Raw genomic sequence first — 14,199 nt, forward strand, 5'->3', positions numbered from 1 at the left:
GCGCCCCCCAGACCAAAGGAGCTCCCAGAGCCCCGGGAGCCCCCAGAGCCAGACCAGCCCCCAGAGCCCAGGGAGCTCCCATAACCCCCAGAGCCCCCCAGACCAAAGGAGCCCCCATAACTCCGTGAGCTCCCATAGCCCAAGGATCTCCCAGAGCCCCCCAGGCCAAAGGAGCCCCCAGAGCCCCGGGAGCTTTGAGAACTGAAGGAACTCCCCAGCCAGGCTGGGCCTGATGATCCCACGATGCTCTCCTGAGGAAAAGAGCTGAGTATGGGGCCTGGGACTGTCACCAGGACCGGTGGGGGGAAGATCACTGCTCGGGAGTCGGGGCATTGCTGCACACACGGCTCATTGTAGCTCTCGGCAACCGGCTGAGGGCAGGTCACCCCACAGGGGCTGCAGGACTCGCTGTAGCAAGACATCCTTCTCGTGATGGCCGCGAGCCTGCAATGCACAGCAGTAACAGGTTTCGATGTAGAATTTTTCATCTGACTCCAGATGTCTGTGCTTGCTTCAAGTCAGTGGAAATTGTGCCAGCCCAGAGTTCATTACCTTGCAGAGTGTACCTACATCTGATCATATAAATCACATTCTAGACTCTGTTTACTGTCCAAATCCCCCAGATTTCATGCACAGATGCAGACACCTAGTGTCATGTATGGTGAATCTCACACTTAATATCACTGCTTTTGGTTATAGCAATATGAGTCTAATTTATTAAGGCCAGCTTAAACAGACTAACATTTGGTAATGTATTTACAGCAAGCTCAGAAAGGAAGTGTCAGATATAGCCACCTATTTCTATAGTTTCCTATCGCTTCTCCATTAGCACTCAACTTCCAAATAGGAATATTTGCCCTTATGGGGCAAATGCTACCACAAAGCGGTAGAGACCATGATCACTCTGATATTTTTAAATTTTATAATGCATGTAGATCCTGGATTGGAACTAAAATGCCTGGAAATAGTTGTTAAAAGTGGAAAAAGAAAAAGCTCCCATTTTCTTCTGAGGTTAACACCGTCTGACACCCACAGTTCTCCAACCAGTCAATCCATAGCATGGTGTAGAATATAGAATCAACAGAAAAAGGCTTGGGAAGGAGAGAGGTTGAGCCAAATGGGATTTACCCTGTTCACTAAGGAGAACAAGCCAGAAGATGTAGAGAGGCTTGGTGCGGAAACAGCTTTTATATGCTTCACAAACTGCTTACAGATATGAAACACCCTTTGTGCCTCAGGTCCCACATAGGTCCCAACAAAACAACCTTCACGTGGAGGGATTTCATTTGCTTGCTTTGCACTGCCACTCCCCGCCGTCAAAACCAGATGTGATACAACATCAGTACCAACGCGGGGGCATCGGCCCGGTGAATGACGAGATCTGTCAGACATCTGATACCCTGCACCAGGACTGGGGCATCTGCTATTTAATTCCACTTTAAGTTTGATTTTTAGGGTAGATGATACGGGTACAATCTTTTTAGCAGGGCCAGCTGTGACAGGAGAAGGGGTGATGGCTTTAAACTAAGCCAGGGTAAGTTTAGACTGGATATAAGGAAGAAATTCTTTACCATGAGGGTGGTGAAACACTGGAAGGGGTTGCCCAGGTAGGTGATGGGGGCCCCATCCCTGGAAACATTCCAGGCCAGGTTGGATGGGGCTCTGAGCAACCTGATCTGGTCAAAGTTGTCCCTGCTCCTGCAGGGGGGTTGGGCTGGGTGACCTCTAGGGGTCCCTTCCAACCCAAACCATTCTATGATTCTGTGATTCTATGAGTAAGGATCAATTAAAGTTACCCATCTAAGAATAGTGCCCTTTAAGTGAATACTATGAAAATATGTGCAAGCTGGATAAAAAAAAGGGAGAGAGAGAATAGAAAGAGGGAGAATTTCAGGTATCTACAACTCGTTTAGAAACACCTGTATTTGGAGCTCAAATACCATTAATTACTCATGAATTATAAGGTGGATTCCATTGTTATTTCTACTGCTGTCATTGAAATGTCATTGAGGCAGTGACACTTCAGAGCTGTTCCAGATCCTCCTAGGAATGATAAGAGGCTTTACAAACACCCACTAAAAATTCATATTTGATGTGTCGTACCATTACTACGCACAAACACGCAACTATCAGCACACAAATCTTGTGCAAGAGCATCAATTTAGAGACGTGTGAATGAAGGGTTCTGCGTCATCAGGTACAGCTTCGTGCATTTAGAGGTGAGAACAAGTGATCTGGAGGGTCCAAGACATCAACTGAAGACCCCTTGTTTTTTCAGAACATGGACAGGTGACCAGTTAAGCCTGAAAATTCAGATAATTTTTAATGGGGCTTCTTCCCCCTAGAATTTAAGGCAATTGATATTTCAGGCATATTAGCAAAGTACTGGCTCGTAAAGGGAGATGAAGCTACTATCCGTGGTCCGTAGCGTGGACACGTCATAATCTCCCCAAACTTACTAATACTTAGTAAAATAAAGAACTTGATATCATGAATGAAAATCAAATTATTGCAAGCATTGAGGTTCTAAATTACAGTCTGGTTAGGGAATCAAAAGGAGCAACATTGGTTGGCATATTTTTAAATGCTGCTGTTTCATAACAAGGGAACTTCTTAATCCTGCCCTTCTTCATTTAATATGATAATAACAGAAATTGCAAGCGCTAAGTATTAACAAGTATTTGTGAAGCAGCTTAAAGTCATTATCTTCCAGGTGCCTCTCATTATTATCAGCAAATCCTGATGACACTTCAAAGGCAGAGCTATCATACGATTTAGAGGTAACTCACAGCCTATCTTTTGCAATATAGTAAAATTAGAAAACAAGAGATTTGCAAATAACTGTACGATGCCTCAGCCTTATCCCATTAAGATACATCCTTTTAAATAGCATTTTATTAATTTCCCACTTTTTCCTAAGTGGTCAGTATGTCGAGGGTGGGGGAAATTGGGATTGGTTTTAAATATATTTTGAACTGAACCTCTAGACGCAGAGATTTCAAATGAAATTTTGAAGTGCTTGGTATTAGCCTTAGACAGAGATCCTGGCAACAGTTCTGGTTGTATCACTGAAGCCTTGTCTGCCTCTTTGGAGGTGTCGCTTAGCCCAGCCATTACTCTACCAACCTAGCGCCACCTGAATTGTCACGGGTGGCTTGAGAGAAGGGTGTTGGGAGAGGTTTCCACAGCCCAACGCTAGATCCACTTGGGTTGTCATTAGTATTTCTAGCGATGGTGGAACTGTATCTTTCCCCTATATCGTTTGACAGGTGCAGTAAATCAGGCCCAGATCTCCCTGCCTGGGTTAATTATAGGTGAAATGAAAAGCTTAGAGCACAAGCTAAAAACTTTGCTAGGGTTTACTGCTTTCATGCTGTTATTAATAGAGGTATCGCATCAGGAATGAGCCTGCATCGTGGCAGCTCTTTGCCCTCTGTATCCCAAACATTTACAGATCCCCAGCCAACTGCGAGGAGGACTTGTGTCTTCTCAGAGATGAACTTCTACCTTGTGTTGGATGACCTTCACCTGGTTTGTGGACTTGGCACCACACCACGTAAGTAATACCTTGCACGTGAAAATGGGACCAACGTGATGCACACCTCTTGGGCTGGCTTTCAGCTGCAAGTTCCCCAAATCCTCTAAAATGACAACTATAGGTAACTGATCGTCATCAGCACCTGTATCACACCCACACTGACATTTGGGAGGGACAGTGCTGAGGTGGCAAAATTAAAGCTCCCATTATCACGTTTGTTTTGTAACAAATTAGGACCAGAAGCACAAAGGGTGGCTTAAAGAAGCGTATAAAAGCCCATATCACCTGCAGCCCTGCTATCTGCTTCTCTTGTCTCTGTCTCCGCAGTGAACAAGGTAAGTGTGGGTTCACTCATGCTTTCTCCTACTCTTAGCATTTACCTAACGATGCTTTTGTCACAGAGATGATTTCTGCAGGTGTTTTTACAGACTTACATCCTTTGTTTCCTTCTGAAAATGTGTCTTTGTCCAGACACAGCATCGTGACTCACTGCGTTAGGATAAGAAGTAGATCTCCAAGCTGTAAGAATACTTGGGGTGACTTACACCTCATGAAGTCCTATTTAATACAATGAGCTTTTTCTCATATTCCTGTTGGCTTCTTTTTCACTGGTTCTTACGCTTTGTGAGTGCCCCTTTGCCAGTCCAAGCTGATCTGTCTGCCTAATTTATCCAGTACTGAATTTCTGTTTCACATCAAAGGTGATCATGATGAGATGAAAGAAAGGATAAAGGTTGAGTTGATGCAAGAATGAGTCTTATTTGTTAACGTGTGTAAATTTATCCGTTTCCCTGCTAACTTCTGATACTTCACACAGAGTCATTGCTTCATAAAATTGGTCCCTCTCTTCCCAGCCCAGCTCTGGTATTTGTTCACTTATCCTAAAACTCCTTGCTGCTGTGCATTGCAGGCTCGCGGCCATCACGAGAAGGATGTCTTGCTACAGCGAGTCCTGCAGCCCCTGTGGGGTGACCTGCCCTCAGCCGGTTGCTGAGAGCTACAATGAGCCGTGTGTGCAGCAATGCCCCGACTCCCGAGCAGTGATCTTCCCCCCACCGGCCGTGGTGACAGTCCCAGGCCCCATACTCAGCTCTTTTCCTCAGGAGAGCATCGTGGGATCATCAGGCCCAGCCTGGCTGGGGAGTTCCTTCAGTTCTCAAAGCTCCCGGGGCTCTGGGGGCTCCTTTGGCCTGGGGGGCTCTGGGAGATCCTTGGGCTATGGGAGCTCACGGAGTTATGGGGGCTCCTTTGGTCTGGGGGGCTCTGGGGGTTATGGGAGCTCCCTGGGCTCTGGGGGCTGGTCTGGCTCTGGGGGCTCCCGGGGCTCTGGGAGTTCCTTTGGCTTGGGGGGCTCTGGGAGATCCTTGGGCTATGGGAGTTCACGGAGTTATGGGGGCTCCTTTGGTTTGGGGGGCTCTGGGGGGTATGGGAACTTTGGGGGCCCTGGGGGCTGGGTTGCCCCCCTGGGGTCCCTGGGCCAACGGGAGGTCCTACAGCTCCGGCTTCTCCTCCTGTGGCACGGGCTATTACCTCCCTGGCACCCAGAGGTGGGGCAGGTCGCGTCGCGGGAGCTGTGGGGCTTTCTAAAGCCCCCAGGATGGCGCCCAGAACCAGCCACAGCCCTGAAGCAAGGACCACGGCACGAGGACACAGAGCAAGAGCCATGGGGACCAGTAGCATATCCTGGCATGGGGACAGGAGGTGGATGAATGTACCCAGCAGCCACTGCCCTGTGCCAGCGTGTGCCCTGGCTGCATGGCTGATCCCCGGTTTCCCCCGCATCCCTTTGTCACCTTGGCTGTCCCCTGGGTGCTGAGGAGGGCTCTGGTACCGGAGCGTGACACCCGCCTCTCACGTTCGCCCTTGTATTGCCTGGATTTTCCCTAATTGACCGCTGTGCTTCTCTCTGACATTAAAACCCCGTGGTGTTGCACAAGAACCTCTCTGGTTTTCATTTGGTCTTTTGCCTCCTCTTGGAGCAAAACTCCCTGGTGTGCTGAGTGAATTTATCAAACCATCTGCCCTGCTCAGCCTCCCTTTGAACTGTGGAGTGAACATTTCATTGGGATCCTGAAGGCATCAACAGCTCTGTGTTAGCGGATGTTTGTTTAGCAATTTAGCTGTCCTTAGCTTCCCCAGGGTTCAGAAGGGGCAGGGTAATTATTATTGCTCTGAGGATTTCTGGTGACACCCCAAAGGCCCCCAGATCACCACTTAATTTAGCAACCCATTAGCACATAATTGCAGAATTCCTGAGGTAGCAAGCTAACAAAGGAAGAATCTTGCAGAATTTTTTCTTTAATTGGTTGGGGTTTAATTGTTCTTCCTGATATTTACTGCCATTCGCTGTTAATGGCAAAATATTCTTCATAATCTAAACACAGAGTATGAAAATAATGCCAGAGATTGCTGGGAGATTATGAGCTCCAAGGAATTGGAATACCAAACGATGAAATGACATATTGCCTGAAAGGCACCATTACCTTTCTCACCTCTTTCCCCCATTAATTGTTAGCCAGAGATTATTATTTCGTATTGTACTTGAAGAAGTGTGACTAAGGGAAAATATACCCTATCAAAAAAGGGATATTACTCCTTGCTTACCTTTACCTACGATTGCCTCCTTACTAATGGGCATGGTACCATTTAAATGAAGAGCTGCCTGGTGCTGACAATTTATGCAGGCAAATTTCTCCCCGAGAAGGCTCCAAAGAGGAAGAGAGAGGAAGAACATTGCGAGACGCGTATTACGATGCACCATACATTTAATGAGTGAGAAGTAAAATTTTGAAAAAATGTACAGCCTAAGGAAGCAGTGGGGTTTGAATATGGATAAACCAAATCATCCATTTCAAGGCAATGCTTTGCAGCTGGACACCCAACTCCTGCACGCAACCATAAAAATTACATTTTTCACCTCATTGATAACAAAGGCATTAAATCAGAAATGCCAAGCTCCTGCAGTCCCATTAGCTTAGGGAAAAGCTGAGGGTGGTCAGCAAGCGTACGGCCGTGGTCATGAGCTCAGTCCTGCATCCGGATCACGCTTTTAAGCTTCTGGTTGTTCCTTTGTGTTTTTTCCCCAAGGCTTTATCACGGCCCACACCGGTTGTAACGACGGTAGGACCTCCCGTAAAGGCCACCTAGACCTGAGTATCCAAGGCTTCCGAGTCCCAAGGAGCTGCCGGAAGAGATAGGGACCCCCCCGGCACTGAGAGCATCCCCTACAGCTGCTGATGCTGAGGATCCCACTGTGGTATTTTGGGGGAAGGAGCTGAGGATGGGGCCAGGCAGGGTCACCACCACGGGTGAGGGCTGGATCACGTACGTTGAGTCCTGGCACTGCCTGACGCAGGGCTCGTTGCAGCTATTCGCCAGCGGGGTTGGGCCGCAGGAGGTGGGAGGACACAGGTCGTAGCAGGACATGGTTGTGGGGTGCAACTAAGTCTGAAACACAGGGAAGGAAGCAAATACAAGAAAGAAGTTGTAATTACAGTCATGTAATTAAGCTGCTGAGATGGTGGCGAGTGCAAGCAACTAACTAGAGCCTATGTGGAGAATGGAATAATGTGTTAGTCTCAGGTTGAAAGGAGACTTCAAGGCAACCCGAAGTCCTCTGTGTTATAGAGGACAGCTCAAGGGGTAGCTCTGCCTGCTCTGGAGCCGTCTCCAATAGCTCCTTTCCCACCACACTCCCAGGATGCATGCAATAGGTGGGAAGCGAGGGACAAGGCTCGGCCTCCTGTGCAATACAGCTCATAGAAACTTCACCCCACAGCAGAGGGAATTAAGGAAAAATTCCCCAGCAGGTAGAAGTGGGAAGCAAAACCTGGTATCATGACACTCACCTGCGAAAGGGAGCTGTCATCCTCCCCACAGACGGACTTGTCTCTTAACCAGCAAAAGAAAAAATATTCTGCCTAATCCTTACTTAATCAGCCCCTTGGGCTTATTTCCTTCTATGCCGGTCTTACAGAGAGAGCAGCTTTCTGCCTGTTCCCGTCGGGGAGGGAAATGGAAGCTGACTGTGTCCAAATTCATTTGATAAGCAAATAGAACCGGCGGAAGCTTTACTATTGATGTTCAGGTTACTGAGGTGCTGCAATGGAGACCTAGTGCCAGAGTATTCAGAGCATTTTAGAAGGAGATGATTAAAATATTCCTAGTTCCAAAGGAACAGAGAAGGATTGCTTTCATGGTATCCTGGTGCAAGAAGGGATCTACTTTCAATATTGCTCAGCACACGTTTGAAAATTTGAGCCCACTTACTTGTCTATCTACAGAAAAAGCCCCGAGAAACCCAGAAATCTCTATACAGATTCTCCACGTCCACTCCTAGGTGCTGAGCAATTCACATGCAGAGATTTGAACACCTTGGAGCTGAACGATCCAGTGACAGAAAGGAAAGAGGAGTCTCAAATCCTGCATCCAGCAATCGCCACCCTTTGAGGAACAGCTACCCTCTTCCAGAGAGCTACTTGCAGGTCTCCCCACACACACTGATAAAGAGCATAAACCTTAGACTGCAATAGATGAGACAGTGCAAAAATAAAATACGATGAAGGCAACAGTTCAGGACATGGGAAGGCAGTAAGCAGGTTCAGACTTACCCTTTTCACCAAGCAGAATAAAGCAGAAGAAGTGGATGGCAGCAACTCTCTCTCTGCTGGCTTTTATACGCTGTCTTAGAGTGCCTGAGGACCTGAGCTGTACTTCGTGCCTGTACCTTTACCAGCCAATTGCTAAAGACTTCTCGTATGCAAAATATTCCCAGCCGATGATTTACTTTTTCCTCCCTGTTTGTATTTATTCCCTGGATTTAATTTCCTCTCCATAATGTATGCAGTCCACTACAGAGGTTTCTTTTATCTTAAAATCTTACAAGCCCGGTTAATTCCTGGTCAAATCAGCTGATTCATCTGAGTTACTAAAGAAATCCTTTTGCTTCCTAAGGACGATATATGCCATGTACATCATTTGACAGAGATGAATATATGTATTGGGAAAGATGCCTGTGAACTTCCCTGTGAAATCCCCCTTCCCTCTTCATGGAGAGCAAAAGTTTTTGACTCATCTCACACTGAAAAAGCCAGAAGTTACCATTGCTGGCTCTGAATTGGACTGTAGCTTTGCCAAGTTCCTCTCAAACAGCCAGGCAGCCGCACAAGTTCAGAAAATAAAACTGTTACAGAAAGCACGTAGCAGAGCTGATTGCACTTTTCCAGTCTCGAAGGTACTTACTGGGAAATGGATTATCTGAGGGAACATACTGGTTTACTTTCTTGACTCAGGAGATGGGATGAAAGAGTATCAGCAGTCTGAGCTGTTCATTTAATATGAAACCACCGCACTTCCATGAAGGAATTTGAGACACAGCTCTTCAATTTGGGAACTGAGTCTCACAGTCCTTAATCTAAGGAGTCTGCACCTTTAGCTTTCTTCCTACATCAAACTCCAGGGAAACCACTCAGGTCAGACTGTGAATTTTAGGCTTCTCAGAGACACTGGCACCCAAAGTCTTGGACAAGCTTACCTATGGGGTCATTAAAGACGCCAAACACTTTTACATTTGCCATTAAATTATTCTTCTCCCCTACTGTGCCTTGCACTATTATCCAAAATTACGCTCCAAATTAATGGTAGCCACTTGCAGTTTATAATAGTCTTGTCCTTTTTTCCTCTTTTGAAAGTAAATAACGGCGTCTTCATCTCACATGGTCCTTAAGAACATTGCAATGTGCAACAATTCAATTTCTTTTTCAAAGACAATTTCTAGACTAAAAAGTAATTGCGTACAGCACATAAGCAGACTGGAGGGCAGGGATCAGTATTCTGATCTCTCCTCTCCTGACGTTTAAATCACTTAGCTAGAGACATGCAAATTATCTCTGAGTGGCGAGTATCTTCATTAAGATCGCCTGGGAAATAAATGCTGATTGTACGCTTTTGAAGAACAAAAGGCTTCAAAGTTCACACCACCTTTTCATCAGCAGCTCAGACAGGCAAATAACTCAGTATCAGAAAATGTGAAGGTGTATGACACCATCTGAACAGGACCAGCGGTTCCGGTTGTGGCCGGGATTACTAACAAATTCCACAGACTTCCTCACATTCTTTGGTGTCACAAACTGGACCCCTTCCATTTTTTTTACTTAATATATAAATATCTGCACAAAATCACATGTGGAACATCCCGTTCCAATCACCGGACACTGGATGGCCTTAGGTATGTGATGACGCCCGCTACTGACTGAGTCTCCACTCCCTTGAGATTTTCCAGTTTCCCAGTGCCCTCACCAATGCACAGACAGAGGCACACTCCTGCGGTATCGAAACGTTAAAAACCGTGTTCCCTTATAGCAATAACTACCTATGGACCATATGAGAAGCCTGTGGTTTTGAAAACGAACTCATCAAAAGGTACAGTGATGATAAAAAGAATTACAAGTCCTCTCCTGAAGGTGATCATACGTCGAGTTAACCTGGCTGGCTCAACCTCCTCATCCCAGGAGCTGAAAGCTTTCGGATATTGCTCGTCAGGATATTACAGAGTAGTGATCTTAAATCTCGCAGTCCCTTATCAGGGATGAAATTGCAGTCTCAGGACTTAAATTAAAAGTGTGGTGGTACTCCCATGGGCCAGCGTGACCAAAATGCTAAAGAGCAGACAAAATTCCTAAGCAAATTGAATTTTGACTCATCCACGCTTGGGGAAGGTGGAGTCAGTATAATGGAGCCAGGCATATTTAATAGATGCAAACCAAAAAGATGAAAGAGACCCCACAGGCTGTGGTTTTCATCCAATACCAGGATAAGTCCAGGCAATAAACATAAACAGTAAACAAAACAATTTCACTAGTGGGAACCCAGCCATATGAAAAATAGTAATAGTAGTAGTAGTAGTAGTAATAATAATAATAATAATAATAATAATAACAACTGCAGGATCTAGTTAGTAAATGTGCAAGAAAGTCTCATATCCTCCAGGCAGCCTGAGAAAGCTATAAAAGCTCTTGCTCTCCAGAGCCTTCCTGCCTCTTCCCTTATCCCTGCATGCCCAGCAGACACTTTACAAAGTTTAGTATTGAAATAATTTTCCCTGATGGCAGTAACAAATACGTAGTGTCCTGCAAAACCAGCTGAAATTATTCTTTTTTCCTTAGGGGACCAACTTGTTCCAGCTATTCAGCGATAGATATTAGCAGCTGCAAGTTTATCCCTCGAGAAAGAGAAGACACAGAGAGGTCTTTTGTCCAGAGCGTGTGTCCTCTTCCATGCCCTGCTTTTCATGCCACTGTCCTATTGCCCCGTGCAATAGCATGCAATATTGCAGCCACGCTGCCTGGTTACATAGACCCCAGTCTAATACACTCTGGCATTCCCAAAGCAACCACAGTAACAACCTGAGAGGCAGCTCCTGAGCTTGTCTTGCCTAAAAATTTTCTCTGTAACATGATAATCGAGCTCCTGTTCTGCAGCAGCGAAGAAAACACTTTCTGATTAACTACAACCCCAGACAAACCATTTACTTCGGGGCTGTGCTGTACCTGTTGCTGTGATAGGTTTTAACCTGAAGAAGGCAGTTTGGGACAGGAACGAAGAGGGGAAATGATGTTTGAGGGCTGGTTTTGCTTTTTGATTTGAAGAAGTGGGCTGCACATCAAACCTTTCTGCTACAATTTCTGAATGCTTGAAGGAACAATCCCAGCTTCAGAAAAAGTGCGCATGCACAGGGGTTACCTCTGCAGAGAGGTCTGGGGCAGTTGATTAGGAGAAAGCTTAACAGAGAATTGAAGAAGGGGATTGCAAGAGTAGAAAAAGGTATTTTGTCATGAGAAACATCATTATCTGCCCACCTGGATATGTTAAAGATACCTTCACTGTGGTGCCTCAGCCATGACGCTTTCCAGCCGTATCGATACTCTGGAATTGTACCTCCACCACCATGTTAGACACCCGGGCTGACCTCCGTAAGTGAGAGCTATTTTGCAATGACTGAAAATGAATGCTGACTTCTTTGGAATGTGTCCTCTTTGATCAAGCAATAGCTTCAGTTGAGATGGCAAAAAATATATATTACACATTTAATTCAGACCAACCTCCTCCTGTATTATAATATCAATCTGCTAACTCTTCATTCTCTTCTCTTCTTTATTAAGAAAACCTATTCCTTAAAATTATTAATTTTTCATGGAACTGATGTACCTCCTTTAATTTAGCTCCACTAATGACTGTAGTCAATATAACTTTGTCAACATCTTTCCCTGGCTTTAATTACAGTTCAACATCAGTCTGTACAGACACAGGAAAGGACTCCAAGCCAGAAATTTTGGAGATATCAAGCTGTGAGTCGTATGGGCTGACAGGACATTGAATCACCCAGAGCCTGCAGGGAGAGCTCTTCAAACCTTCTTCCTTGAGGGGTGTGTTGGGTCTGGTGGAGATGGAGCTCATTTTCCCACTAGCAGCCCTCATAGTGCTTTGTACTGGTAGCTGGAAAGGGGTTGGTAACACACCCCTGTTTTGCCTACTGCAGAGCAGCACTGGTGCAGCATCAAGGCTCTCTCCAACATTTCCCCCACTCACCAATGGGCTGGGGGCAGGCAAGGTCTTGGGAGGGGACACAGCCAGGACAGCTGACCCCAACTGACCCAAGAGATATCCCATATCGTCTGGCATCCGCCCAGCAATAAAAGCTGAGAGAGGAGGAGCGGAGGCATTCCTTATTTTCAACATTTGTCTTCTGGAACAACTGCTACTGAAGCCCTGCTTCCTGGGAAGCAGCTGGACAGCGCCTGCTGATGGGAAGTAGAGAATAAAATCTTTGTTTTTCTTTTGCTTCTGTACACAGGATCCCAGAACGGTAGAGTTTGGAAGGGACCTCCAGAGATCACCCAGTCCCACCCCCCTGCTCAAGCAGGCTCACCCAGAGCAGGGGGCACAGAACATCATCCAGGCAGGTTTGAATATCTCCAGACAAGGAGACTCCACAGCCCCCCTGGGCAGCCTGGGCCAGGGCTTCATCACCCTCAAAGTCAAGAAGTTCTTCCTCACATTCACCTGGAACCTCTTCTGCTTCAGGTTGTGCCCATGGCCCCTTGTCCTGGCGCTGGGCACCACTGGGGAGAGTCTGGCTCTGTCCTCATGACACCCACCCTTAAGATATTTGTAGGTGGTGATGAGATCCCCTCTCAGCCCTCTCTTCTCCAGGCTGAACAAGCCCAGCTCCCTCAGCCTTCCCTCGTAGGAGAGATTCTGCAGTGCACATGGCCTCTGAGACTTACCAGAGCCTGATCTCAGCTGCCAAGAGGTGCTGCGCCCATCAGAAAGCTCTGGGCTGCACCAGGTTGCTGCCTTTCTCCCAGCACCTCTGCCCTGAGCAAGCTCAGCTGTGCTCGGGCAAAGCATCAGCTCTCCCTTCCTTTAAAGGGATCTTCCTATCACAGATGGGGTAAAGAAGGCCACAGTCTTCTTCCAGGTTGCCCAGTAATAGCACTTATGTCCTATTTGTGCGGCAAGCTGAGAACGGATGAGTGGAGGTAGCGCTTCAGAAAAAGGCTTACCCCTATAATTTCCAGTGTTCCTCCTGCCCCTGTAGATTTTCCTGCTGCACTTCTCTGTCCTCTTTACAATGTGAGTAATTCTGGTCTATTTTATCTAGAAGGATAAAGAGAAGTATTGTTGCCGGGTGAGCCTTTCCCTGAATTTAGACTATTCCACTCCTCACTGAAGGGGAGCTAATCTCCCTTCTCATATCAGCCCATTGCCCCATTCTCATCCCTCTTCAAAGGCATCCATCTCAAACCAAACTTGTTCTCATTGAACAGCAATATTAAAACAGTTAAAGGGCCTTTTTCCATCCCTCTGGTACAGCAGGTGAAGGGTTTTCAAGTGTAGGTGGAAGCAGCTCCCTTACTTTAAAATTTTCTGCGCTGCAACAACAGGAGACGCACCCCTTGCGGGTGAACATCATCTCTTTCTGGCCTTTGATAAATTGTCTGGGGCTGGATTTACCATGTATAGACAAAAAAAACCCCCAAAACCCCACCAAACCCTTTTTCCACAACTGAAATCTGGCTCCTCCCTTGGCAATTGGGATGAAGTTATTTGCACAGTGTTTTCTGGAACGGATGACTTGCAAAGGGACCTGTTTCACCACAGACAAGCTGGAAAAGGGGCTGGGAGAAGAAAGCAGTACAGGCAGACTCAGGATATGATGCAACACAAATTTAATGAGGCTGAGGAATGGAAGGAAGCAATGTAAAGTGTAAGGAATACATTCCCGTGGTCCACTAAGGGCCCGTTCATCCCTCTCATAATGGCACATTCAGAAAACTGAGATCTTCTTTCTTCATCGTTTAAGTGGACTGCACTAATTCAGTCATGCAGGACAATTTCTAATAATTACATATTTTATGTAGTCATTATCAAATACAAAAAAGCATAAGAGAACAAGATGTGATCAGAAATATAAAGCATAACAAAAGACAAGCAAAGGCCTGATTTGGGGGGATGCCAAGCTCCCACAGCTCCATTAACTTCAGGCTGTGGGTGTCTAACACCGCATCTGAAAACCATGGCCATGAGCTCAGTCCTGTGTTGGGTCGTGCTTCAGCGTTCCGGGTCGTTTCTTCCTGCTTGCTCCTCACGCTTTAGCACGG

General features: G+C 46.4%; 1 protein-coding gene across 1 annotated transcript; it reads left to right on the plus strand.

The window, feature by feature from the left end:
• Nucleotides 1-4,470: 4,470 nt before the first annotated feature.
• On the plus strand, nucleotides 4,471-5,125 carry LOC118452975 (claw keratin-like). Its single transcript, XM_035901130.1, is given in 2 exon segments — nucleotides 4,471-5,015; nucleotides 5,017-5,125. Coding segments are annotated over 2 exon segments (654 nt in total).
• Nucleotides 5,126-14,199: the final 9,074 nt, after the last annotated feature.

The sequence above is a fragment of the Egretta garzetta genome, unplaced genomic scaffold (genome assembly GCF_000687185.1).
Source record: "Egretta garzetta isolate BGI_Z169 unplaced genomic scaffold, ASM68718v1 scaffold701, whole genome shotgun sequence".
NCBI lineage: Eukaryota > Metazoa > Chordata > Aves > Pelecaniformes > Ardeidae > Egretta > Egretta garzetta.